A 26,452-nucleotide genomic window follows, 5' to 3' on the forward strand; every position below is an offset into this window, starting at 1 on the left:
AGTATCATAATTCAAGCATTTCTAAAATTAATGATATTTATGAAATGAATAGTAATCAATTGTATGGATTTGAGAAAGAAATGCGCACAATTTATTTTGCAGTGATTTTTTTTGCGCCGATTTGACTCCGAAATTCGGCGTCTTCCCAACTGACAAAAATGGTCAAATTTCCCAAAAAATGTTTAAAAATTCCCCAAAACGAGATGATTTTTCCCAATTAGATTGATTTCTTGTGAAAATTGAACTAAAACGATGCAAATAATCATAAAAATTCCGACTCTAGTTATGGTTTATTCGCAGAATTTTGTTGCCAACTCGAAGCACGTCGTTTACATAAAACGGGTCACGGCATAGTACGGCATTTAGTATGACTTTCATCACGGTCGCTAAACGCTTTTTCATGCGTCAAAATGAGTCGGAAAAAAAATTGTTAGAAACTTACCTAAATTATCGAAAAATGTCGCATAATTCCAAATATTATAATAAGAAAATAAAACTTAAACACGCCATCAGTACTCCGGACATTCGAACATCTTTTGGTAAAGTTAAAGAGAAATTAAATTCAAATCAAACGTCAGAAAAGCAAAGTGATCTGAGTCCCCACAAAATGACCCTCAGAAATTAACAGAAGCTCATGGTGACCCTAAGCTATCTGAGCCATCAGATCCTGTGACATCAGAAAATAACCTGTCTGTCCTGTCTGTTCAACCTCAGTGCATATTTGAATGAAATAAATTTACCTTAAAATAAAACTTTTCAAAATGATTTCTTTATTTTATAAGGTTTGTTAATTTTTCCCAATTTTGAAGTTTATCGCGCTAAAAATTCCCAATTGAAAAGGCATGGGCTGTTGCCAAAAAAAGTAAAAAAATCACTGTTTTATAAAAAAAACTTTATAGACTTTACGAAAACATAACATGTCTATTAAAAGCGTCAGATTTTCAATTTTATCTTCAGATCTGTATAATAACTCCTTGTAAACTAAAAGCAGTATTTACGTAAATACCTTACAACATAAACATTAATCAATGGAATTAGCTTATCCACTTTGTAAAACAGAAACCATTTTTATTCTTACTGCTTCTTTTACAACAGTATGGAAAAAAAAATCAAAATCAGTACTTCCCTCTGTCTTTATTCGCCTTCCCTTTAATGCCACTGAAAAATTCAAATGACTGAGCTTTCTAATAAAATTTCAGCCATAAACTTTTTTAAAAAAATGGCTGCCCGGTATTGCAGTATGCCTTACTATACAAATGATGTATACAGCTATATGAGGGACAACTCTGTACACACGTTTAGCTCCAATATCTACTTTTTAAATAAATCATGTATCGTAAATATCGGTAACGTAAATATTCTTTCAACATGTTTACTTATTTAAAAATTCTTCATTGATAAAACATTGAGTTTATTAATTATTATCTATGATATATGATGCATGAATCCATCAAGCTTTTAGCTGATATAAAGTTCATATACAGTCTAGTTGTGGTAGTCTAACTATACTAAGTCACGTAAATATTGCAGGAAAATGTCCCTTGCAGTACAGGATTTTCTTCAAAGATAATAGCGTTTCATTAAAAATTTAAATTACATTACAAATTGGTGTCTGTAATCTTTTGTATAAAGTTGAGGTAATTTGTTTTTATCATTTAATTTATTCAAAATTTATTGTGTACCTTTATAATTCATTTTAAATGTTGGCAGACTGAAATTATGAGACACCATTTTGATTCGCTATTATGGAAATATGTTATCTGTCTGACTGTTAGAAATATCAATCTCATAATCTCCGGTATTTTCTAATTAAAGATATATTACATCATAAAGCAATTACCTATCTAGCTGTCTTTAACGTCAAGTTCTAATACTTCTCTTGGCTTTGAGACATCACGTAAATATCGTTTTTAAGCATAAATGAAATATATAATTAATTTTGTTTATTCGCAATAAAATATATATGAACTTTAGCTATGATAACATGTAATAGTACTATTAAATGTATAGGAAAAATGATCTTAATACACAAATAGTCGTTTCAATGAATAGATATGATAATGAGACAGGGTTTACTCTGAACTGGGGCATTTTACTGAGATTGGCTGAATAAATCAAATGGGCTACAAAGAACAAACTGTTTTGAGACAACCCCAAATGGGCTACAAAGAACAAACTGTTTTGAGACAACCCCAAGAATAGTTTGAATATACAAATTCTTAATTATACATAAATGTCTATTTGATTTTATCTAAATCGAGTTTGAATTCAATGTTGATTGCACCCATCAATTTAGGAGGTGAGGTGTAAAATGCGGTAAATCCCCATTTACATGCCTACAATCTTTTTCAGCTAATTTAAAGCAGGAAGTACCAAATAATATGCAAAATCAGACAGATCATGACTGCGCTATGACTGACATAACAGGATTTTTTTTAAAAAGCTAAAAATTTATTTGTGCATTTAACAGGATAATGGCTTTTGTGTTAACTGTCTTACTGATGCTAATTAAGCTGTCAATTATAGTTTCTTTAAAGGAGTATTGTGATACAATAAACACAACACTGAAATGTAACTATATTCCAAAAGATATTCCAAACAGAATTTCCTCTGTACATATCCTGGATTTTAAAGAACAAAATCCTGTCTTTGAAGTGAACAGTTCACACTTTGAGGCTGATAACTGGGGAAGGGTTAAATCACTTGAGTTAACATACACTGTAAGTGAATATATTTCTCTAATTATTTTCCAATCAAAATGTTTCCATGGATTAAAAACCCTTCAAGAGCTACATATACATCTGACAACAGGAATTGAACTTGATCCGGACGCCTTTATCGGACTGGACACTCTGAAGTTATTAGACATGTCTGGATGTGTAAGGTTGGGTCTCACTGCATTAGTGCAAAGTCTAAATGGAAAGGGTATATTACCCAGCTTAGAAAATCTGAAGGTGTCACATTTGAATATCTACAGAGAACCGAATGAATTGGGCACAAAATTGGCACAAGCATTGCAAGATAAAAATGTTACATCTATAGATTTTAGCTACACAAGAATCTCTGACATAAATGTTACAGCCCTGTCAAATTTTATGAAAGACTTAAAAAATGTGAACTTATCACATTGTACAGTATCACATGTGACTACAGACAAAAGCACTGATGTCAGTAAAATGCACCTACATGTTTTGGATTTTAGTCATACACGCCTGCTTTGGACAATTCAATCTAAAATCAAAATATACAATAAGATGTGGCATTCATCAGATTTACCTGACAAATTTAACTATTATATTTCTCCTAAGGTTGTAAATTTTACTGGTAGCATCTCAAGAAGTGGCCAGTGGTGGATAATTAATAGTACTGTCCAAGTAAACAGACCCTTAAAATGGCAAAGTCAGGAAGTGATTCTTCGACAAAATAACATCAAATATCTAGATATTCAGATGCAGTGTAACATTTATGCAGCATTTACCTTTAAACATATAGATCTAGCTGAGAATGGACTAGAATTCCTTCATCCAAGTATAACTGCCTGTTTCCCAATCTTGAAAGGTTGGATCTATCAAGCAACCAGCTTTATAAAATGTTTCAAGAACATTACCTGTTTTCTAAGCAATTACATGTTCCCCTACGTCATTTAAAAGTGATTAACTTATCAAGAAACTTTCTGACAAGTGTACCAAAAGATATTTTTATTCAGAATTATGACCTTGAAAAGATTGACCTTTCACACAATGACCTTGAGCAGGCGACTTTTACCCTGCAACATCTAAAAAAATTAAAAGTGCTTGATCTTCGAAATAACAGGATAAAAATTCTGAATGGAATTTCCATGAATAACTTGGATTCCATGAACACAAGGGTACCCAAACAGGGAGATATAAAAACATCTGTCCAACTTGACTCTAACCCTATTTCATGTTCAAAGTGTGAGGCAAAAAGTTTCATCAGCTGGCTTACAAGCACCAAATCTGTTGACATTCCAACAGCGAATCTTAGATGCATTACCGAGAGTGGCTCTACACAAAACATCAACTATCGTACACCAGAACTAGTACAGGGCATATGTAATAAGAAGACAATTATAATTTCTGTAAGCACATCAGTGGGACTGATTGCTTTTATTGCAGTGGTAACTGTGACAATAACATACAAATGTCAAAAATGGGCAAGAAATAAAGCCAAAAGGATGAAACTTTTAATGAAGTTACAAGCAGGTCAATGTCAATATGAATTTGTTGCTTTTTTATCACACAGCAGTGATGACACAGATTTTGTAGAGAATTATCTGCTAGATAAGTTGAATGAAAATCTGCAACTTATGACAGGTATAGACAGAAACCTAGTCTGTACTGGAGACGCATATCTGCGACCAGGTTTCTTGATTCTGGACGAAGCTGCTCGATGTATAGAGCGGGCATCAGCTTTCATTGTTGTGGTGTCTGATAGTTACTGCACCAGCGCTTACTGCCACAATGAGATAGACCTAGCAAATCGCCTAAACAAACCCATCATACTTATGATGAAAGGTCATGTGGATGAAAACCTGATGATGCCCACTATGAAAATGCTCTTCAAGAGTAATGTTAGAGTATTATGGACACTTGAAAACAATGAGTATATATTAAAAACAACATGGGAAAATGTATGCACATCTGTATTTGACCTCATAGCTCAAAACAAAAATAGAGAATTTATCCCAGCAAGCCCTGTTTAGAGGACAGTTCTGCTTTTAACCACCAACTGGAGTAGCTGGATTTATTGTTTTGCTGTGTATATTTCTTTCAGAACTTGAAGAATAGAATGTTTTTCTCAGAGTAAGCCAAAGATATTTTCTTTTTGCCAATATATTAATTTTGCTTTTATTTTTGCTTATCAAAGATAAACATTTGTATTCAGCTGAAGTACACAAATACCAATGAAAATGAATTATTAATGTTCAGCCTGCTGGTGGTAAGGGATTCTGCCTTTGTGACCAGTGCAGACCAAGAAGGTTCGCACTGTTGCTATTCGGTCAGTAAGTTTTCAGTGAACATCCATTCAAGTAATAAGAGGTGCTGCCCATACTGAATGATGGACCAGTCCATTTTAGAAATTTTGCAGGGTAAAGGTTAAAAATATATAAAGACAGTTATTCGGGATAGAAATGTTATTGTCATGTCAAGGATGCTATTTTCTAGTTATATTGAATTTTGTAGATTTTATAGAAACCCAGTTCTCTTGAAATCCCTTAAAAATGGCCCTTAGATGTGAAGACCAGACTTTGGCAGCCATTTTGGATTTTGGGGGAGAAGTTGTGTTCTGTGTCAATTGTTTGACACTTGATTTAAGTGCTTTTAAATCATTATATGTCATTTGAAATATATGGATAAGATGTAGTCCAACTTTCAACTTTGACAGTACCATTAACTGATAAAAGGGGTGCTTATCAAAAAGATACTAACTGAATGGCAAACAGTGCAGATCATGATCAGACTCCATGGATGTGCAGGCTGATCATGATCTACACTGATAGGAAAGACAGAATCAATCGTGTCAAGCATGATAAGGGTTAAGAGGTAATTTTAGGAACTGTGGACTTTATTTTCGGTCGAGGTCACAAACATATCCCAAGGGCTTCTGCAGACGTTAATACACAAAACAAACGTGTATTGTCGCTATTCTTGCATAAAAACATTACACGACGACTTAATGTATTGTTTTCAGATGTGATGACTTGATGATTCCGGTACATTTTTTAATTACCATTCTGTTGTTCTTGGAAATGGTAAACATGTTTTAAATATCCATATCCAGGGCCCAGAAATAAACAACACTATCAAAAGAACATCCTGAAGATTTTTAAACGATTTTTTTACCTCTCGTTATTACAAACATGAAATTACCAATAATTGTTCATATAACTTCACAATTTGGTGAACTGGAGCATAATTTCAAGAATAATAACTTTACATTCAAGTTATATTGAGTACGGACACAGTTGGAGTATATATGACTCAGAGTAAGAACGTAGTGTCAAGCTTTCAAGCTGTTTATATAAATTCTTCCAGAAATTAGGTAAAAACATACTGACTGATACTTACCAAAATCATAAATATGATTCCTAAAAACAAACAATCGCACAAGTTACACGTGATTCTTAAACATTCACAGTTATCTACAAAAACTGAAACGACGCTGAGTTTTAAAAGGGGAGTAAACAAGGGAAGAAGCGTGTACGAACATTGTTGGGGACAGTGAATTTTGCATTGGTAACTGATACAACAAAACATTCTATGGTTTAGATTGCATCTTTTATGCTACAAAAAAGGTGGAAGAAACAAGACGCAGATACCAGATGTCAATCTGCGGAGAAATACATGTATGTCCCTGGGAAAGCATTTTAAAAATAAAAATCATGTATTAACAGCACGTGAATTGCCTTGTTTGCACATGATTTTTCTCCCGTTAATACATGGGCGGATCCAGTGAAAAAATTAGTTTTTATGAAGAATGAAGAATAAATCAAAACCTTGGATTTTATGTTATGTTTATGTTGATTTTATTTGCTTCTTAAGAATATACTGAAATTTATGGAACAGTTGTGGAATATTCTGACAATAATGACACATATTTTTAAGGAAACAAAATGGTACAATTTGTGTATATTTTAACTGTATAAGTTTATTAATAGACGCATTAGATCTTTGTAGTTGTGAATGTGTGTTTATGAGTGGAATATCAATTTTAATAGATTTATAAAACTTGACTTACTGTTGTGTCTTCATTTGATTTAACATATGTGTTGACTGTTCTTACTTATAATCAAAGTATTGTGATGATAAATGAATTTATTATTACTACACTTAGCATTAAAAAACTTGGAAATAAGCAAGAAAGTGGTATTATAAGGAACTCTGGCTTTTCCTTAAAATAATTAAGTCAGTGGTGTTGGTCATCCTGAACTTTTAGCCCTAGTACCTGAGTAAATAAGAAAATTGTGAGGAAACATAATTTAGGTCCTTGTTGAATCGTTTTCCTGTTAAGCCCCGTTTGTCCCGAGACTGGAGGGGAACCAGGGTTTAATACATGTGGAAATTTATGGATTGTAAAATAATTAAAGGGCAATAACTCTGGTAAATGAAGTGATCCTGAAAAAAACTGCTCATGTACCATTGTCCTATAGTGATCTATATTTGTGTAGTTTCATGAAGATCCGTCAAAAGATTACTTAGATACAATCAAAAATCCCTACTTTTTACCAAATCAAAAGGAAAACTCTGCCTTTACAGGGTCAATGGGGATGATATAGAGATAGTACCAAAGTTTTTTCAAATCATAGGCTTGAAGTTAAAACGCTTTGAAATGAAGGCAAGTGTCCATATATTTCTCAAAAATAGATATACAGACAATATTTTAACCAAAAGCGTAGAGTTATGAGCATTTAATATTTTCATGTAAAAGAAATTTTGGTAATCAGGGAAATGTAACTCTTCTTGAACATGGAGAGCAGAAACATCAAAGGGACATAATATAGTGAATATTTTCTAATTGGGTGCATTTGATTTAACATTCAACTGTGATCTGGATTGCTAGATAATGATCCATGATACTGTGTGCTAAAAATTTAGAACATCTGGAACAGTCTGTAAACAGCAAAAATATGCTGTAGCAGAATGCAACTATCTAAGCTCTAACCGGGACTCGAACCCAGGACCTTTCACACCTAAGACAGACATTCTACCACTTCCCTGTAACAGCAGTAGCTAATAGCTATGCAGTTTAAGTGCACCTATTACATTACGTGAACTGGAACAATTTTGTGACAATAACATCTTAATTGGTGAACTCCGGATTATCGGCGTATTCGTTTCGTTACCTAACGGCAATTTTCGTGTAAAGAAAAAATATAATCTAATGCTGCCAACAGTTAAATCGGTCAAAACTGCTCAAATTTCTCTGACGTATTTCAGAGTATGAACTTACTAACTGGTAGCACCAGTGAAATAACTTACACTGAATCTTTTATATTTGCCCTTTTAGCAGCTGGTGAATGGCAAAGATGGTGAGTTTTGTCCAAATATAGGCAATTATTTTACCAGTTTTGACAGGATTTCAAATGATAGGAAATTACAGTTACAAACTAAATACTTTTCTGCAACACATGGAGTCATTAGCATTCTATGTCAATCAGTATTATAACTAAGATCGACTACCAATCATTCATTCCAAAGATTCATAGACAGAGTCCGTTGTTTACATTTTTTAATCGTAACCGGTGCACTTGTAAAAACCACTTTATTTTGAAAAATCAAAGTATGCGAAGAGCTATGGTACGGTCTCTAGATGATACTACATGTGAGCAAAGGTAATGTGATTCTAATTAGAAGACTTTTTGAATTATATTAAGCATTTTCAATTTTTTTATCAAATCAATAGGGAAAAAATCTGCTTTAACAGAGTCAATGGGGATAATACTATATGTGAGCTAAGGTCATGTGCAAGAGGTTAAATGATTCTAGCTTAAATAATTTTTAATTATAAGCATTTTCAATTTCGGATGGAGAAACGGACGGATGAACAATGCAAAAACAATATCCCTTCCCCTTTGGTGAGGGATAAAAACTGGCATAATGCTTAATCCAAAATAACTCTAAACAAGAGAATACAATCATATGCAGCATCTTGCTTTAACAAGAAAAGAAGTAAATTTTGCAAAATCATCCAGGTATGAAATAATATAATTACACATGTAGATCTCACAGGACCACTGCTATCTAATACAATCAAGCATTGTTCACATGCACAAGATTGGCAAAATATACCAGGTGCATAGACTGCACAGCTTAGGTAATGTGTCCAGACACAGACAGATGGAATGATAAACAGACAGAGTGATTACTAAAGTGCTTTCACAACAAGATTGTAACCTATAAAAGATAAAAACTTTAAAAACATTCAAAACAGATTTACAGTTCTGGTGATCTACATTTCCCCTAATTACAACCTTTCACTGTTATAATAAACTAGAGATGCTTTTGAGAAAAGCGCATGTCTCCCACAACTGCCTAATCATCTAAATAGTAAGTCAGTCTTTTTATACTGTTTACTTAATCCATGCGCTTTCTTGACACCAAAAGGACGCATATACTACTAGTAGTATAGGCGCCGGTTTAGGGGTAAAACTGCGCAAGAAATCTGAGTGTTTTTGGTAAATCAAGGGCCATAATTCCGAAGTGCCTAGGCCGATTTGGCTAGTTAACGAACTTAGCCGAGCACTTATTGGCAGACCCATTTTGTTGATGTTTGGTGAAGATCGGATGAAAATTGTTCGATTTAGAGTGCAGACAAGCTTTGTGACAGACACACAGACAGACACACAGACTGGAGTAAATCAATATGTCTCCCACACCACTGTGTGGTGGGAGACATAATTATCTGCAGTGGATTTTACGTTATTGTCTCAAAAATAAGATGTGTGAATCATACTGCCTGCCTTGAAAAGTTGTACTTTCAAAAAGGTACCACTCATTAATGGTTTAGATCACTCAACCACAATGAAACTTTCAAATAGGCTGGTATGTAGGGAAAGTTTACTGCAAAGTTTAGTAATAGTTAACTTGACCTTGACCTTATGGCCTGATATGAAATCCTAACAAAAGCTACCTAATGGCCAAGTTTCAATTAAATATATTGATACAAACTAATGTTATTGCTCAGACGCTGTTTTTTTCTATTTATAGTAGTTGCCTATTTTTAATATTGGTAACCCTTAAACCCAATGTACATTTGCTGATAAACATTTTTGCAATCTTTAGTTTTTGGTAATTTATACAAGGTAAATTGTAAAACAAATTACACAACTTATATTAATCACTCTTGACATCTCACTCCTCATGTATTCCATCAGGTATGAGATTTTCATGTCTGTAGATTATTTACTTAAAAATTTTCAGTTGCATGTAACTTAAGGTCAAGGGCCATAACTATGCTACTACTGGGTCAGAGCAAAAACAAAAGCACAGGTGCACAACTTCACACACTGAAAAATATTTCATATCTTTCAACTTTATTTCTCTAGGTGGTAGCAGACATCCCAACTCTCCCGATCCGATCGGGTTTCTCCCGATTCTGGTTGTAAAACCCGATCACCCCGATCAGAAGTCTCAAACTCCCGATTAAAAAAACAACAACAAAAACAACATAAACAACAATGAAAAAACAAAAATTATGAAATAATCCACTTCTTTGCGCCTATCTGATACTGTACGTATCACTACTGAGTCTGTAAACAACACCTTTCGGATATTTTCGCACCTTATTCTACCCGTGCTGATTATTGTTTATAAGCCAGGTGTTGATTAATGTGTCACAACTGAAATTAAAATCCAGACATTAGATATCTAATTAAATTCAATCAAATTTAGATTAGAAATTATACTGGCTTTACCTTTTTCTGTAACTTTTTGAAATCGAAAGTAGATGGTTGCCGAGTCAACCAGCTAGGTTTTAAAAAGCATTTCTCTTAATATCATTTTGAGAAGAGGAAATGTCATGGTAAATTTTAATATCACTTACTATCAAATGCTGTTAAACTGTCTTTGCATCAAAACAATTTGTCAAACACATCCTTTTAACTGGAGATTTAGGCAAATCTACCAAAGTGTAACAATACCCGGACATTCAATTTTGGATAACAGGATTTTGATCAAAAAAAGTATTTGAGCGAGGGGTTTTAAATACTGGTTGACAGGGATGAGAATCAAACAGTAAATTTTCTATTGCTTGAACTTTTATTCTTTTAGCTATATACATTTTGTTTTTACAGTTCTAACAGCTGCACTGTTTGTCATGTAAAATTCACCTGGGGAGTCTTCTTTCCAACAAAAGAAATAAAAGTGCAGGTTTAATTCTCAGTGGTGTTTTGAATTTAGACATAGTGCTTAAAGTGCCATAACTATTTAATTTTGCACAGAAGGCTTCATGTATTATTGTTCCAAAACATTAAAAATGCATGAATAATAATTAAGATATAGACAAGTGAATTTTTTTTAGACTAGTGATTTTATAAGGGCAAATAAGTTTATATTATCATTAGATTTGTTAAAAGCTTCGTTATCATGAACATAATTACCAGGTAGAGGACCAAAAAATGTAGAAAAAAATTAAAACAAGAAACGCGGCAATGCCACGAAACCAGGTTTTCAACACTTTTCATAAGAATAAACAAGAGTGCCAGAATGTCACAATATACGCCCGTCACAGCAAATTTCTTTACTCTAGCACCTGTATTTGCAGATGTAATTTTAATTTTGTGGTTGTTTAGTAATCATTGTAATTCTTTTGTTTTTCTAAGTCCACAAAAAAAACTCCTTACCAGGTAGAGATACCTTAAAATACACCTAAAATTAGAAAGTAACAACTATGTTGTACCACAGAAAAGTGGTCTTGGTTTTTCCCTACAGTCAATTATAAAAAAGTTACAATATAAGTTATTTATAGTAACAACTAAGGGAAGTTAATCTTAAAAAAAAAAAAAAAAAAAAAAAAAAAAAATTGTAAGTCCACACAGAAATCCTTACCAGGTAGAGATTGGTCAAAATACACCTCAAAATTGGATGTAACATGCATGTTGTACTACAGAAAAGTGGTCTCGATTTTTCCCTACGTCTAGTAATGAAAAAGTTACAATATAAGCTATTTATAGTAACAACAAAGGGAAGTAATTCTAAAGAAGGGAACTGCGCAAGACACTTCGTCTCATGATGGTGTATAATTGTGCCAAGTTACATCAAAATCCCTCTAGGCATGAAGAAGATATGCTCCGGACAAAGTTTCCATTCTTGTACCCTTTGACCTCTAAGTGTGACCTTGACCTTAGACCTAGGGACCTGGTTCTTGCGCATGACACTCCGTCTCATGATGGTGAACAATTGTGCCAACTTTCTTCAAAATCCCACCATGCATGTAGAAGATATGGTAACCCTAACCCTAACCTAACCCTAACCCTATTTTTAGTAACAATGACCTTGACCTTGATCCCAGAAACCCCAAAATCAATCCCAAGCTACAACTTTATATAAGTTTTCTATACACCAAGTTTCATCATGATAGCTCATTCCTAAGTTAAGTTATTGACCGGAAACCCTTTTTCTATTTTAAGTAACAGTGACCTTGACCTTGACCCCAGAAACCCCAAAATCAATCCCAGCCTTTGTCTTGATATAAGCTACATACATACCAAGTTTTATTCAAATATCTTTACCGAAACAAAAGTTATTGACCGGAAACCCTTTTTCTATTTTAAGTAACAGTGACCTTGACCTTGACCCCAGAAACCCCAAAATCAATCCCAGCCTTTGTCTTGATATAAGCTACATACATACCAAGTTTTATTCAAATACCTTTATCGAAACAAAAGTTATTGACCGGAAACACCAGTTTGACGCCGCCGCCCACCCGCCCGACCGACATCTACCCCAATCTAATAACTCAGGTTTTCGTTGAAAACCTGGTTAATTATACAGATGGGGAGATAATTCTAAAATTATTCAAGATAGAGTTATGGTTCTTGGGATCAACTTTCCTCTTATTTTAAACAGTTATATTAACTTATACTAAATTCCAATTTGTGGAGTCAAAGATATTGACTTAAATGATGCAGGAGTGACAGATGATACAAAATGATCCCAATATAGCCTCAATCCACACCCTACCTCAACTTGTTTGATGGGAGTATAAAAATATCTAAGCTACTAGATATAAGAATTATTCTAACCTTCTTTATTGCTGTAATTCATATGCACAGTTTCCTGTGAACAGCTGTCAATTTGTTTATCACCAGACAATATAGACAACCTCTGTATGATGTAATGTAGAGTGTTTGCCCCTGTCTTCAATAACTTCGGTAAAATATACTACAATAAAAACAGATAAAGTACTTATGATTTTGCCTTAAAAGATAAATTAAAAGTATATTAATGGCTGTTAATTTAATTAATAAATAAGAATACATTTGAAAAGAAAGTATACCAAAACCCCAAAATCAAAATGTGGTGTAAAGAATATGGCACTTGCAAGAAGTTCATTATCAACAAATTTATTTATTTATTTACTTGGGTTTTACGGCGCACCAACACAGTGTAGGTTATATGGCGCCAAACAGGACTACAAATTTTGGTTCCACATCTCATTTATATCGAAATAAAAACATGAGGTATGGAATCAAAATTTGCATACCTGCTGGAATCACAGAGTTACTGCAAAACCAAGAGTTAAGACCCTATTAGTCACCTCTTATGCTCAACTATTCAACAGCCTTGTCAACTGAAGGAATATAAGTGGAAAAAGGGGCACAATTTTGTAAAATGCAAAACAGAGTTATAAAACCTGTGCAATGCATGTCAGATTATCACAGTAAACAGGTGCGTGAAGTTTCAATCCAAAAATTGCTAAGTCGAAAAAGGGCCTTAATTTTGTAAAATGTAAAGTAGGGTTATGAACACTGTGCAATGCATGTCAGATCATCACAGTGAATAAAATGTGCAAAGTTTCAATCCATTTTAACATTTGGTTACAGAGATACCAGCTTACATACACAAAATTAAGCAAACTGGAATGCCGACGCAGACACCTGATGCGGATGCTGACACAGACGCCAATGCACGGGTGAGTCCAATAGCTCTACCTATTCTTTAAATAATCAAGCTAAAAAGTCTGACTCTTAAGTCAAAGCTCTGCACTGGCAATGGCATCACTCATCCATTGCAGCCAGTAACTAATTATAATGCCCCTCCCAGTTATATGACCTGGGTTAAAGGATTTTGTCCTATGCAGTATTCTTACAATTTAAAGTAAGGTGTATAATGTATTAACATTGAGCTTGCACTTATTTAGATCAGGTGTAGGTACATTACCCTATCAAGACTTCAAAAGGTCTGCTACTAATTAATTATGAGGAAAGTACATTTACCTCAATGGTATGCTTCTTCTGAAGAACATTACTTTCACATAGTACTGTAAGAACGGGTTCCAGCCACTGATGGTACCAGATGCTGCTTCCTGATTGGTCAGTCCCTAGTTCATCCTTGTGACTTTGGAACATTTTCTCATATAAACCACTTGCCTTGAATAATATATAAAGAAAGGAATAGTAACACAAACTGCCACACATAACGCAAGGAACTGAAAAATACCTAGTGTATGAACAATACTAAACAAAAATATAAATGTAGATTTATACCAAGAAGATTCTACCCTTAACAAGTCAGAGGACAACTTATTAGGTATTCAAACAAAACTTCAATATCACTGAAAGGTGGTACATAAGTGGTAAATATAACTTTATATTCTAGTATATCTAAATGCATCTCAAAAGGAACTGAACCAGGCCAAAAGTAAAACAAGAGAGCCAAACTGTAATAATATACACCTGTCACAGCAGATTACTTTTGACTTTACTTGGCCAAGGTAATATGTCCATAAACATTCTGATTAAGTTTGTTGAAGACTAGATAAGTACTATTATTAATCAGACACTGTCAATTTTCACAATTTTAAGTAAAGTAACTAAAGGGCCATAACTAAAGATTGACTGGGAGTGGGACTACCTGAGCTGTTCGAATTTTTCTGACATATTATTCTCATTTTATAAACATTGTGACCAAATTTGGTGAACAGTTAAGAGCGCAGACACTGGCAATTTTTGAAACTTTCAGTTATTCAAGGGCCTTAACTACAAAACCACAGAGACAATCTAGGTGGTTATCGAACTTGGTCAACATATTCTACCAACAAATAATGTAAGCAAGCTTGGTACACTGGGTATGAACTGCTAAATGTAGATAGCAGACACTGTTGAACCTCACAATTAGGAGTATTTCAAAGGCCATAGCTACATAGAAACTCGGAAGATCCAGCCTGTTATCAAACTCGGATGAAATATTATGCCCATAAACATGTGATTAAGCTTTGCGAAAACTGGATAAGAACTTTTGTGAACGTTGTCCACTTGCTGCCATAGATAATCCCATAAAATGTCCAGTTTCATTTGCATATAAAAATTAAGAAATTTTCACCTTAAAATAAATGCAATATTTCTTGAAAACATGACTGATCAAAAAGTTCTCAGCATATACACAAATAATACTTTAAACTGGCATTTATAAATTGAACAAGTTCAGAAACAATAGCTGTCTCACTCTCAACTATATGTAGCCCTTCCACCTAATACTAGCTTACATACAAAAGCTTAATTAGCAAAATTTTCTAAGTTGAAAACAAGAGTGGCAGACTGTCACAAAATACGCCTGTCATCGAATTTGGCCTAATTCAAGGGCCATAATCCAAGAGTGCCTGTGGCGATTTGGCTGGTTATCGAACTTGGCCAAGATATTTTGCCCACAAAAATTGTCAGCAAGTATGGTTAAGATCGGATCAAAACTGTTCGACTTAGAGAGCGGACAAGGCTAAATTCGCAGATTTCGAGTAATTCAAGGGATATAATCTAAAAGTGCCTGGGGCGATTTTGCCGGTTATTGAACTTGGCCGAGATATTATGCCTACAAACATTGTCACCAAGTTTGGTGGAGATCGGATGAAAACTGTTCGACTTAGAGGACGGACAAGGCTAAATTTGCAGATTTTCAAGTAATTCAAGGGCCATAACTCAAGAGTGCCTGGGGGGATTTTGCTGGTTATTGAACTAGAGAGCGGACATGCTTTTGGACGCCGACCGTCACGGGTGTTCACACAATAAGCCATTCAAGGGTCATTACTCAAGAGGGCCTAGGGGGATTTTGCTGGTTCTCAAACTTGGCCGAGATATTATGCCCACAAACATTGTCACCAAGTTTGGTGAAGATCAGATGAAAACTGTCTGACTTAGAGGGCGGACAAGGCTAAATTCGCAGATTTCGAGTAATTCAAGGGCCATAATCCAAGAGCGCCAGTGGTGATTTTGCTGGTTATCGAACTTGGCCGAGATATTATGCCTACAAACATTGTCACCAAGTTTGGTGAAGATCGGATGAAAACTGTTCGACTTAGAGGGCGGACAATGCTAAATTTGTAGATTTTTGAGTAATTCAAGGGCCATAACTCAAGAGTGTCCAGGGGGATTTTGCTGGTTCTCAAACTTAGCCGAGATATTATGCCCACAAACATTGTCACCAAGTTTGGTGAAGATCGGTTGAAAACTGTCTGACTTAGAGGGCGGACAAGGCTAAATTCGCAGATTTCGAGTAATTCAAGGGCCATAATCCAAGAGTGCCAGTGGTGATTTTGCTGGTTATCGAACTTGGCCGAGATATTATGCCTACAGACATTGTCACCAAGTTTGGTGAAGATCAGATGAAAACTGTTTGACTTAGAGGGCGGACAAGGCTAAATTTGCAGATTTTGAGTAATTCAAGGGCCATAACTCAAGAGTGCCTAAGGCAATTTTGGATTTAAACTGTTTGACTTAGAGAGCGAACGTTTTTGGATGTCGACCGCGCACCCGCCACGTGTGTTCACATAATATGCCCCACTCTTTCAGAGACGGGCGTATAAAAAGGACATAATAAATATTTTAAACTGTAACCTGGCTCAGAATGGTCACTTCATGATGCCACAGATATCACTTTATTACGTTATTAACTTTTGAGTAATAGCTACTTGTTAACCTTACTTAATACTTCCAAACCATATTCATCTCAGACTTGACTAATAATGTTAGGGCTTTGAGTACCTTTCTGACACTCAACAGAAAATATCCTGACTTCTTAAATAATCTATTCAAGTTTCACAAATAGTAGAGTGATTTAACTTACATAACAAGCTAGTGTTTGTTCCTGCATCTGCAGGAGAATTTCTGCAGCAATCCCAGGGTGCAACAGCAACATCCTGGTACTTCCAAGATGGCCGACAAGTACTGACAGTGTTGGGTATTTTCCCTTACAGGACCAACTCACATCAATCAAGATTGACACTGCCAACTGATGAAGAAGTGGGTCATCTTTAACAGCAACTGTAATAAAATGTCACATATTTTTTTCAAAATTGTGAATAAAAAGTTACGATTTTTAAATTGTAAATAAACTAGATGCCCACGGGCAACATGTTGAGCCCGTCAGCTGTCAAAAGGACTGGGAGTTGCACATGACACTCTGTCTCCTAATCAAGATCAATCAAAAGAATTATGAGAAAATATAGTTGAAATTTTCTTAAAGTTACTTCAAATAAAATTATTTTCAAATCAGGGCAGTAGTTTCATGCCCGAAGGATTACATCAGAGGAGGATAGGAGCAAAATTTTGACTGATGAAGCCCAAAGGACAGGAACAACAAAGAGAAGAAACTAAAAATAAATCTAAGTCCTCAGAAAAAATATCTAAGTCCAAAGGACAGGAACAACAAAGGAAAGAATTTAACCAAAAAGAAAAAAAAAATGTTACAAGGTACAGATATGTCAAAATACACCTAAAAATTGGAGGCACCATCCATGTTGTACCACAAAAAAGTGGTCTCGGTTTTTCCCTATGGCCAATAATAAAAAAGTTACTAAATAAGCTATTTATAGTAACATAAAAGGGAAGTAATTGAAAAAAAATATTGTAAGTCAACAAAAGAAGGATCTGCCAAATAAAAACAAGAGCACTGCAATCGACGCAAATGCAGAGCAATATACACATAAAACAAAGTCATATGACCTTTGACCCCTAAGTGTGACCTTGACCTTGAAGTGAGCCATCCGAAATATGCGCTCTGCACGTCGTTTTGATGAGGTGAACATTTGTGTCAGGTTTCTTTGAAATCCTTCAAGGGGTTCAAGAGTTACAGAGCTGAAGGGAAATTGCTAACCAACAGACAGACAGACACCGAGGTGATAACATAATATGTCCCTTCGTATAAAGGAATCAAGATCTTATGGTGATACAAGTTGTTTGCAAGTTTGGTTAAAATCAAATCATGAACGAAGCTGCTATTGTGCAGACAAGGTCAAAATAGCTAATTTTGGCCCTTTCAGGGGCCATAACTCTGGAACCAATAATGGGATCTGGCCGGTTCAAGAAAGGAACCAAGACCTTCTTGTGACACAAGTAACTTGTAGTTTTGTGCAAGTTTGATTAAATTCAAATCATAAATGAAGCTGCTATTGTGCAGACAATGTCAAAATAGCTAATTATGGCCATATCAGGGGCCATAACTCTGGAACCCATAAAGAAATCTTGCCAGTTCAAGAAAGGAACCAAGGTCTTATGGTGATACAAGTTGTGTGCAAGTTTGGTTAAAATCAAATCATAAATGAAGCTACTATTGTGCAGACAAGGTCAAAAAAGCTAATTTTGGCCCTTTCAGGGGCCATAACTCTAGAACCCATTATGGGATCTGGTCGGTTCAAGAAAGTAACCGAGATCTTACGGTGACACAAGTTTTCTGCAAGTTTAATTAAATTCAAATCATAAATGAAGCTGCTATTGTGCAGACAAGGTCAAAATAGCTAATTTTGGCCCTTTCAGGGGCCATAACTCTGGAACCCATGATGGAATCTGGCCAGTTCAAGAAAGGAACCAAGATCTTACGGTGATACAAGTTGTGTGCAAGTTTGGTAAAAATCAAATCATAAATGAAGCTACTATTGTGCAGACAAGGTAAAAATAGCTAATTTTGGCCCTTCAGGGGCCATAACTCTGGAACCCATTATGGGATCTGGCCAGTTCAAGAAAGGAACCAAGATCTTATGGTGATACAAGTTGTGTGCAAGTTTGGTTAAAATAAAATCATAAATGAAACCACTATCGTGCAGACAAGAAATTGTTGACGCACAAAAATAGCAAATTCTAGCCCTTTAAGGGGCAATAACTCTAGAACCCATGATTGGATCTGGCCAGTTTTCGAAAGGAACTGGGATATCATGCCAATACAAGTTTTGTACAAGTTTGATCAAAATGGCTTGCAAAATGTGGTCTCTATCTTGTTCACAAGAAATTGTGGACGGACGGACGGACGACGGACGAAGGGTGATCACAAAAGCTCACCCTGTCACTATGTGACAGGTGAGCTAAAAAAAGATTGCAAAAAGTTACAATATAAGCTATTTGTAGCAACAACAAAGGGAAGTAAATCAAAAAAAAAAAAAAAAAAAAAAATGAAGTCAATACACAAAAATCCTTACCAGTAGATATAGGTCATAATACACCTCAAAATTGGATGTAACATGCATGTTGTACTACAGAAAAGTGGTCTTGATTTTTCCCTACAATATTACAAGTTACAATATAAGCTATTTATAGTAACAACAAAGGGAAGTAATTCTAGGTTCTTGCGCATGACACTCCATCTCATGATGGTGAATAATTGTGCCAAGTTACATCAAAATCCTTCTATGCATGAAGAAGAAATGCTCCTGACAAAGTCATTCTTGTATCTGACCTTTGACCTCTAAGTGTGACCTTGACCTTAGACCTAAGGACCTGGTTCTTGCCCAAGACACACCGTCTCATGGTGGTGAACATTTGTGCCAAGTTACATCAAAGTCCCTCCATGCACGAAGAAGAAATGCTCCGGACAAAGTTGTCATTCTTGTATCCTTTGACCTCTAAGTGTGACCTTGACCATAGACCTAGGGACCTGATTCTTGTGCATGACACTCCGTCTCATGATGGTGAACAATTGTGCCAAGTTACATCAAAATCCCTCCATGCATGAAGAAGAAATGCTCCGGACAAAGTCATTATTGAATTTGACCTTTGACCTCTAAGTGCGACCTTGACCTTTGAGATAGGAACCTTGGGGTTTGCGCATGACACTCCGTCTCACTGAGGTTAACATTCATGCCAAATATAAACAAGATTGCTCCATGCATGTCAAAGTTATGGTGCGGACAAACAAATCCGGACAAACGCACGCACATACACCGAACAGCCATTTGGACAACTATGTCTTCGCTTCTGCAAGAGGGCTTGATAACAAGAGCTGTCACAGGAGACAGCGCGCTCGACTATTTCGATGCTGGATAGTGAAACTGGGCACATCTGAGGAAACTAGAGCTGTCACTGGAGTGTTTAATGACTCCAATTGTGGATGAAGATATTGCACAATAGCCTGAGTCTATGTCAAAAATATCAACTTAAAGTAATAAGAGAGGTAAAGATAAAATGTATCAAAACACTATATAAGTATATACTAAGCAAAAAGGGGCATAATTCATTAAATATTGGTGCCAGAGTTATGCAGCTTGTGTCATATAGTGTGGGTGATGATGTTGGACAACTATTTTAAGTTTGAATCCAATCCATTCAGTAATAACAGAGACAGAGTGAAAGTGCATCAAAACTTTAACCTAAAATTCTAAGTAAAAAGGGGAAATAATTAATGAAAAATTGGTGCCAGAGTTATGCACCTTGCGTCATATGGTGTGGGTGATGATGTTGAACAACTATTTTAAGTTTGAATCAAATCCATTCAGTAATAACAGAGACACAGTGAAAGTGCATCAAAACTTTAACCTAAAATTCTAAGTAAAAAGGGGAAATAATTCATGAAAAATTGGTCTCAGAGTTGTGCACCTTGTGTCATATGATAAGGGTAATGATGTTGAACAATTGTTTAAGTTTGAATCAGATCCATTCAGTAATAACAGAAATAGAGTGAAAGTGCATAAAACTTTAACCTGAAATTCTAAGTAAAAAGGGGAATAATTCATGAAAAATTGTGCCAGAGTTATGCATCTTGTGTTATATGATGTGGGTGATGATGCTGAACAATATTTTAAGTTTGAATCAAATCCATTCAGTAATAACAGAGATAGAGTGAAAGTGCACCAAAACTTTAACCTGAAATTCTAAGTAAAAAGGGGGAATAATTAATGAAAAAATGGTGCCAGAGTTACGCACCTTGTGTCATATGATGTGGGTGATGATGTTGAACAACTATATTTTAAGTTTGAATCAAATCCATTCAGTAATAACAGAGATAGAGTGAAAGTGCATCAAAACTTTAACCTGAAAATCTAAGTGAAAAGGGGGGATAATTCATGAAATATTGGTGCCAGAGTTATGGCCCTTATGTCAGATGATGTGGATGATGATGAGGAATAAGTATTTCAAGTATGAATCAAATCCATCAAGTAATTACAGAGATAAGTTGAAAAAAGAGAAAGTGCACCAAAACTTTAACCAAGGTGGGGACGCGGAAAGACGCCGACGCCGGGGCGAGTAGGATAGCTCTCCTTATACTTCGTATAGTCGAGCTAAAAATCCTTTAAAGGGGTTAAAAAGATATATCATGGATATGAAACACTGCCTTTTGATCAGTGATGTCACTGTACTGCCTTGACCTTCTGAAAGAAAGTCTGCATGTTCTCTTATTAAGGCAAATATTTGTGCCAAGTTGTTTAACAAGTGAGCCATGATGACCCTTCATCACTCACCTGAACACCATTGCTCTTTATAAGTTCAAGGTCAAGGTTAGAGTACATCACATTCTAACATCCATATATGAATTCAGAATACCAAGTTTGATATATGTGTGAGTTGTTATCTAGGAGATACACCACAGTTAGTTACATGGCAATTATTCTTAATCAAGAGCATATAAAAGCTCAATAAATGTTTGAAATTGACAGAAGTTTAATGTAACACAGAGCAAAATACCCTTACCAATAAAACAAAATCAATATTGGTGAGGAAATAATGTCTTTACAGTAGATACATGATAAAATAACAATATCTCCTAAATCAAGGGCATGTCACTCTAAGTAACCTGACCTAACTGGTCCATAAAATTGCCTGTCCAAAGTTTTATGTGAATTCACCTTCTCTCTTAAAATGTTTTAACACAGTTTTAACACAGAATGGATCAATTTTGACAAATCAAGGGCCTTAACTCTGGACTTCCTACCATGACCTTGCCCATATTAAAAGAACCTGAATGAGATCTAACATATATACATATTTAAAAAAAAGTTATGTAAATACAATTTGAATTAGTAAAGAAGTGAAGTTGCTTTTGTATGTTATAATACAGCGTGACAGTCCATTTTTTTGCTAAATCAATGGCATAGGACTCTAAACCTGCTAGTGCCATTTAACTCATAATCTAACTTCATTGTGATGCCAGGGTCATAAACATTCTGTTTACATATGATTGGAGAAGGATCAAGGTGATACAGAGTAAAAACAGTTAATGGCCGTAACTCTTTGTGTAATGGTCTGCTTTGATTCATTTTCGAAACTGATCAAATATGATTGGCCATGTACAATTTTATCTGTGTTTGATTAAGATTGCTTCAGAAAAGTGGATGTTAAAGACTATATAAAGACTATATAAACCAATGGTTGATAGACTGACAATTGACATCTGATGAACCTAAAAACTCACAAGAATTTAGGAGAGACATAAGCTGAATATCTTTAGCTTGGCTTTACCATACAACACTGGTACCGAGATCTGACTTTTAAAACTATGCAGACATTTCTTTCTCCTCCAAAAACAAAATATGATATTCTGACTTCAATATGGAGATAAACCCTCTGTCTGGCTACACTTACCTGTACCACTGTTTACATGTACATGTATGGCTACCACATTCTCAAATACATCCTTCACTGTAAATCTGACTGCCTATACAGCAAAAGTGATATATTAATAATCATACACACATAAATGTTCAAAACTCCATTACACAAAGTTAAACACCATTTTGTTACATATATCATAGATTTACCGTAAACTTTCTTCATTCGAGGGAAAAAACTACTTTCTGTTCCTTTTTATAGAATGAAAATTGTTACTTTCAAGCTTAGTTATTCTACTTCTATCGCTGTTAGAAGTTATGAAAAAGTGATCTGTCTATGTAACTTTCAATTCTGTCAAAGCTGTTACATGTATATGGTCTGTTTTTCTTGTTGTTGTCTAATAACAACTTATATAGCAAACTTTGTGTGATAAAACCAATTTTTTCTAGTTTTAACATACTTTAGTAATATCGGACAACTACAGTAAGGATCTACAGTTGAACCTGCCTTTGCTGGCACCTGTCTAAAGCAGACCTTAAGCAGCCAGTCTACTAAATGTAGTTCTAATTTTGTCTTAAATAGCCAGATGGTGTTGCTCCCTTGGCTGACTGCTAAATATAGAATTGAATGTATTTCATATGAAAACTCTTTACATATCCCTTTAAAACACAGGTCAGGTTGATAAGGTCATTTAAGGGTAAACCTACATCAACGGAGTCCTCCCACGAAGTCCATACAAACTCGAGAACTGCCTTTCATATCCTCACTGTCACCTAGCAACCTCCTCCCTATATTTACTGGTATACCCTGTTGCTGACTGCAATAATCTCTGAAACATATTTCGTTAAATTTTAGTTTGTATTAAATCTAAATATCTTCAGAGAAATTTTGACAAAAATTAAATGAGCCGTGCCATAAGAAAACCAACATAGTGGCTTTGCGACCAGCATGGATCCAGACCAGCTAACATTTTCTCTAATTGCAATAGACTTTGAAAGCGAACAGCATGGATCCTGACCAGACTGCGTGTATGCACAGGCTGGTCCGGATCCATGCTGGTCGCAAACCCACTATGTTGGTTTTCTCATGGCAGGGCTCAAATTACAATGTCCATAGAAAATGAATGCTTGCTGGCTTTTAAAGGCAGAATGTGAATGGTACTATCCCACATTCAGACTTGCATATGAGTGAATATTTGTGTAACCTTTAAGGTAGTTCTGCACGTTTGATAAACTGGAAGTCATGGCATAACATCACTTATCCAGATAACATAGAATAAAGCCCGGATTCGGTATACAGAAATGAAACTCCTTTTATGAATTAAAGACAGCCCGAGAGTAAATTTATTGAAAAGACAACGTTACTATCTGTCTTAAGGTGAAATATTTTATTAAAACATTTGACATGTTAAATAATTCTAAGTAATGTAATCAGCGTGTAATGTGATCTCTTTAATCATGAGCAAATATCTCAAAAACAAGCACATTTTATTTCATCATATTATATACCATATGTTTATTTATGACTGTTAAAAGTTTCATTAAAATCTACATTGTTGCAAAAAAAAATGTATGCGAAATTGATATCAAAATTATGAAAACTTGTGCGAGGTCCAAATTTTTCAAATCAGTCTAGCACATGACCCTATCTTTTTTATACTTTCCCAATATATCCTGAAGTTTTGAAAAAAAAATGTGGGTTTATTCAAATTCTACATTGTAGATTTTTTATGCGAACATGCAGAACTACTAAAAATATTAAATAATATGAAGGAACATTTTCTGCTGAAAACATCACAAGAAAGCAGACATACACCAGTAGGTGGGTTTTTTTCTATGGAAGATCTTTAACTTCTAATGGCTTGAATTAATAAACTTATTTTACTGAATATCTGCTATTCACATTAATGGTGCAAATATGTCAGAAATATTTCAACTTAACAGTTTTTGTTAAATACTTATTTGGACATTTAAAAACATAGCTTCTGGTAACCAATACCTACCTGACCTTCTGAGTCAAGAAACAGACAGATTTTGCTGCTAGCAGTTTGCTTCCAACATCACTGCAACTATGAAAAGAAAACTTACAGACATAATATTGCTTAAAAGCTTTCAGGACAAAACAATTGTCTATATTCAATAGGTCTTCTGAAAAACATGGAATTTAAATACAACACTTATACATATTTGACCTCTACTGTACAGGTTGTCAAAAGAACTTGCTGACAGAAATTTTGCATAACTATGAGATATTTCAAAATCTTAAAATGGCTACACTGTACCCTTTCTGCAGTCAATCAGAATGCTGATTCCAGTCATTAACTGTAATTCAACATTAACTGAGCCGCGCCATGAGAAAACCAACATAGTACGTTTGCGACCAGCATGGATCCAGACCAGCCTGCGTATCCGCGCAGTCAGGTCAGGATCCATGCTGTTCACTTTCAAAGCCTATTGCAATTAGAGAAACCATCAGCGAACAGCATGGATCCTGACTCCGCACAGTCTGGTCTGGATCCATTCTGGTCGCAAACGCACTATGTTGGTTTTCTCATGGTGCGGCTCAATTAGGTTATGAAAGGTATTCAGTGTTGCTTGTAGTATTCTGGCCTTTCTGACCTGTACAAACTCAATTTCCTATAAACTATTAGACAACTTCTCATATTAACCAAAAATAATTAATACAGAATACCATATACAAACAGACTTCATATTCTAAATCTTAATTAATTTAGCCAGTTGTCATTTTTATTTATTTTTATGTTGTGGGTACTAACCTTTTGCTTAATTTTAAAAACTCTTGTAAAAGAGCATCCAGCAACATGCATTTTCCATCCATCGATTGTAGAAGTGTTTCCATAGCAACCATTGCCAAAAATCCATAGCAGCTGCACAGGTAGGCTGAGCTTGTTAAACTACTCTTTGACAACTGGTCAATATTCAAATTTTTTAACCAATCAGGAAGCTGCATGGTCTCATCACATGACTTTACAATCCAATCAACATGCAAGAACATGGACCCTGAAGCCTGCAATTTTGACAGGAAAAAAAGACAGAGAATACAATACAAGAACTACAACCTTCAGGTCAGGGTATAAACCCAAATAAAATCCATGTTGTGCAACTTTGCATGCTGAATAACAGTCTTTTATAGGGGTGTGGAAACACAAGTCTTAATTCAGATCTCAAGCTTTACTGAGAACATGTTTTAATACACATGTAAAGATCACATTAAGTACCAAATTAAAATGGATGCAGGGAGACTTTTAAGCCTTTAATAATTGAGCAAGTCCTATAAAGTCTGTGTGCATTATTACGGACATGTACTGGCATCCATGCAGAAACACAGACCTATGAAACTTTTAAAGCCAGCTGAGTGGCTTCCTCAAATGGAAGAAGTATTCACAGCTTAAGCAGAAAAGGACAAATGATCAGATACAGTGAATGACGTAACCTAAATGACCATAAAAGCCACTAAGTGCTCTTGTGGAGTTATTTAACTGTATATAGTAACAACAAAATGAAGAAAAAGCTAGTATCTGTACCATTTATTTTTTATTTTCCTTGTTACCTGAATGTAAATTCCCACCAAATAAGAATACCATTATTTTACAAAAAACAGTTTCCATCAGTCAAATCCCTGGAAAGGATTTAATTCAGTCAATCTCAGTCTGAATTGTACTTTGAAACCAGTAACTGAACAAAATATACTGGGAAGTCTATATTTCATGATATACTAAAAAATACTAGTATGTAAAAAATTCTTACCAGATACACAAGCTGGTCTGTGTCTAGACAGAACTTCAGCATCAGCCAAATGTTCATAGCACTTGTTGTTTTACAATCCAACAGAAAATCATCTGTAATAAAAGATTATGAGAAGAACATATGTAACAGAAGATCATCTGCAATAAAAGATCATCTATAATGAAAGAAAATCTGTAACAGAAGATCCTCTTAATAGAGGACC

General features: G+C 35.0%; 1 protein-coding gene across 1 annotated transcript in view; it reads right to left on the reverse strand.

Annotated features, from left to right (window-relative positions):
- LOC123533813 (thyroid adenoma-associated protein homolog) overlaps window positions 1-26,452 on the reverse strand; it is an 83,927-nt gene that overhangs the window by 45,397 nt on the left and 12,078 nt on the right. The window contains exons 8-16 of the mRNA XM_053520609.1: window positions 26,251-26,342; window positions 25,260-25,510; window positions 24,486-24,551; window positions 23,661-23,716; window positions 23,191-23,231; window positions 22,517-22,589; window positions 16,797-16,993; window positions 13,958-14,110; window positions 12,764-12,902 (exon numbers count right to left, since the gene is read on the reverse strand). Of these exons, the coding sequence (XP_053376584.1) occupies window positions 12,764-12,902; window positions 13,958-14,110; window positions 16,797-16,993; window positions 22,517-22,589; window positions 23,191-23,231; window positions 23,661-23,716; window positions 24,486-24,551; window positions 25,260-25,510; window positions 26,251-26,342 (1,068 nt within the window). The remainder of the gene's footprint in view (window positions 1-12,763; window positions 12,903-13,957; window positions 14,111-16,796; window positions 16,994-22,516; window positions 22,590-23,190; window positions 23,232-23,660; window positions 23,717-24,485; window positions 24,552-25,259; window positions 25,511-26,250; window positions 26,343-26,452) is intronic.

Source organism: Mercenaria mercenaria, chromosome 12, assembly GCF_021730395.1.
Source record: "Mercenaria mercenaria strain notata chromosome 12, MADL_Memer_1, whole genome shotgun sequence".
NCBI classification, from domain to species: domain Eukaryota; kingdom Metazoa; phylum Mollusca; class Bivalvia; order Venerida; family Veneridae; genus Mercenaria; species Mercenaria mercenaria.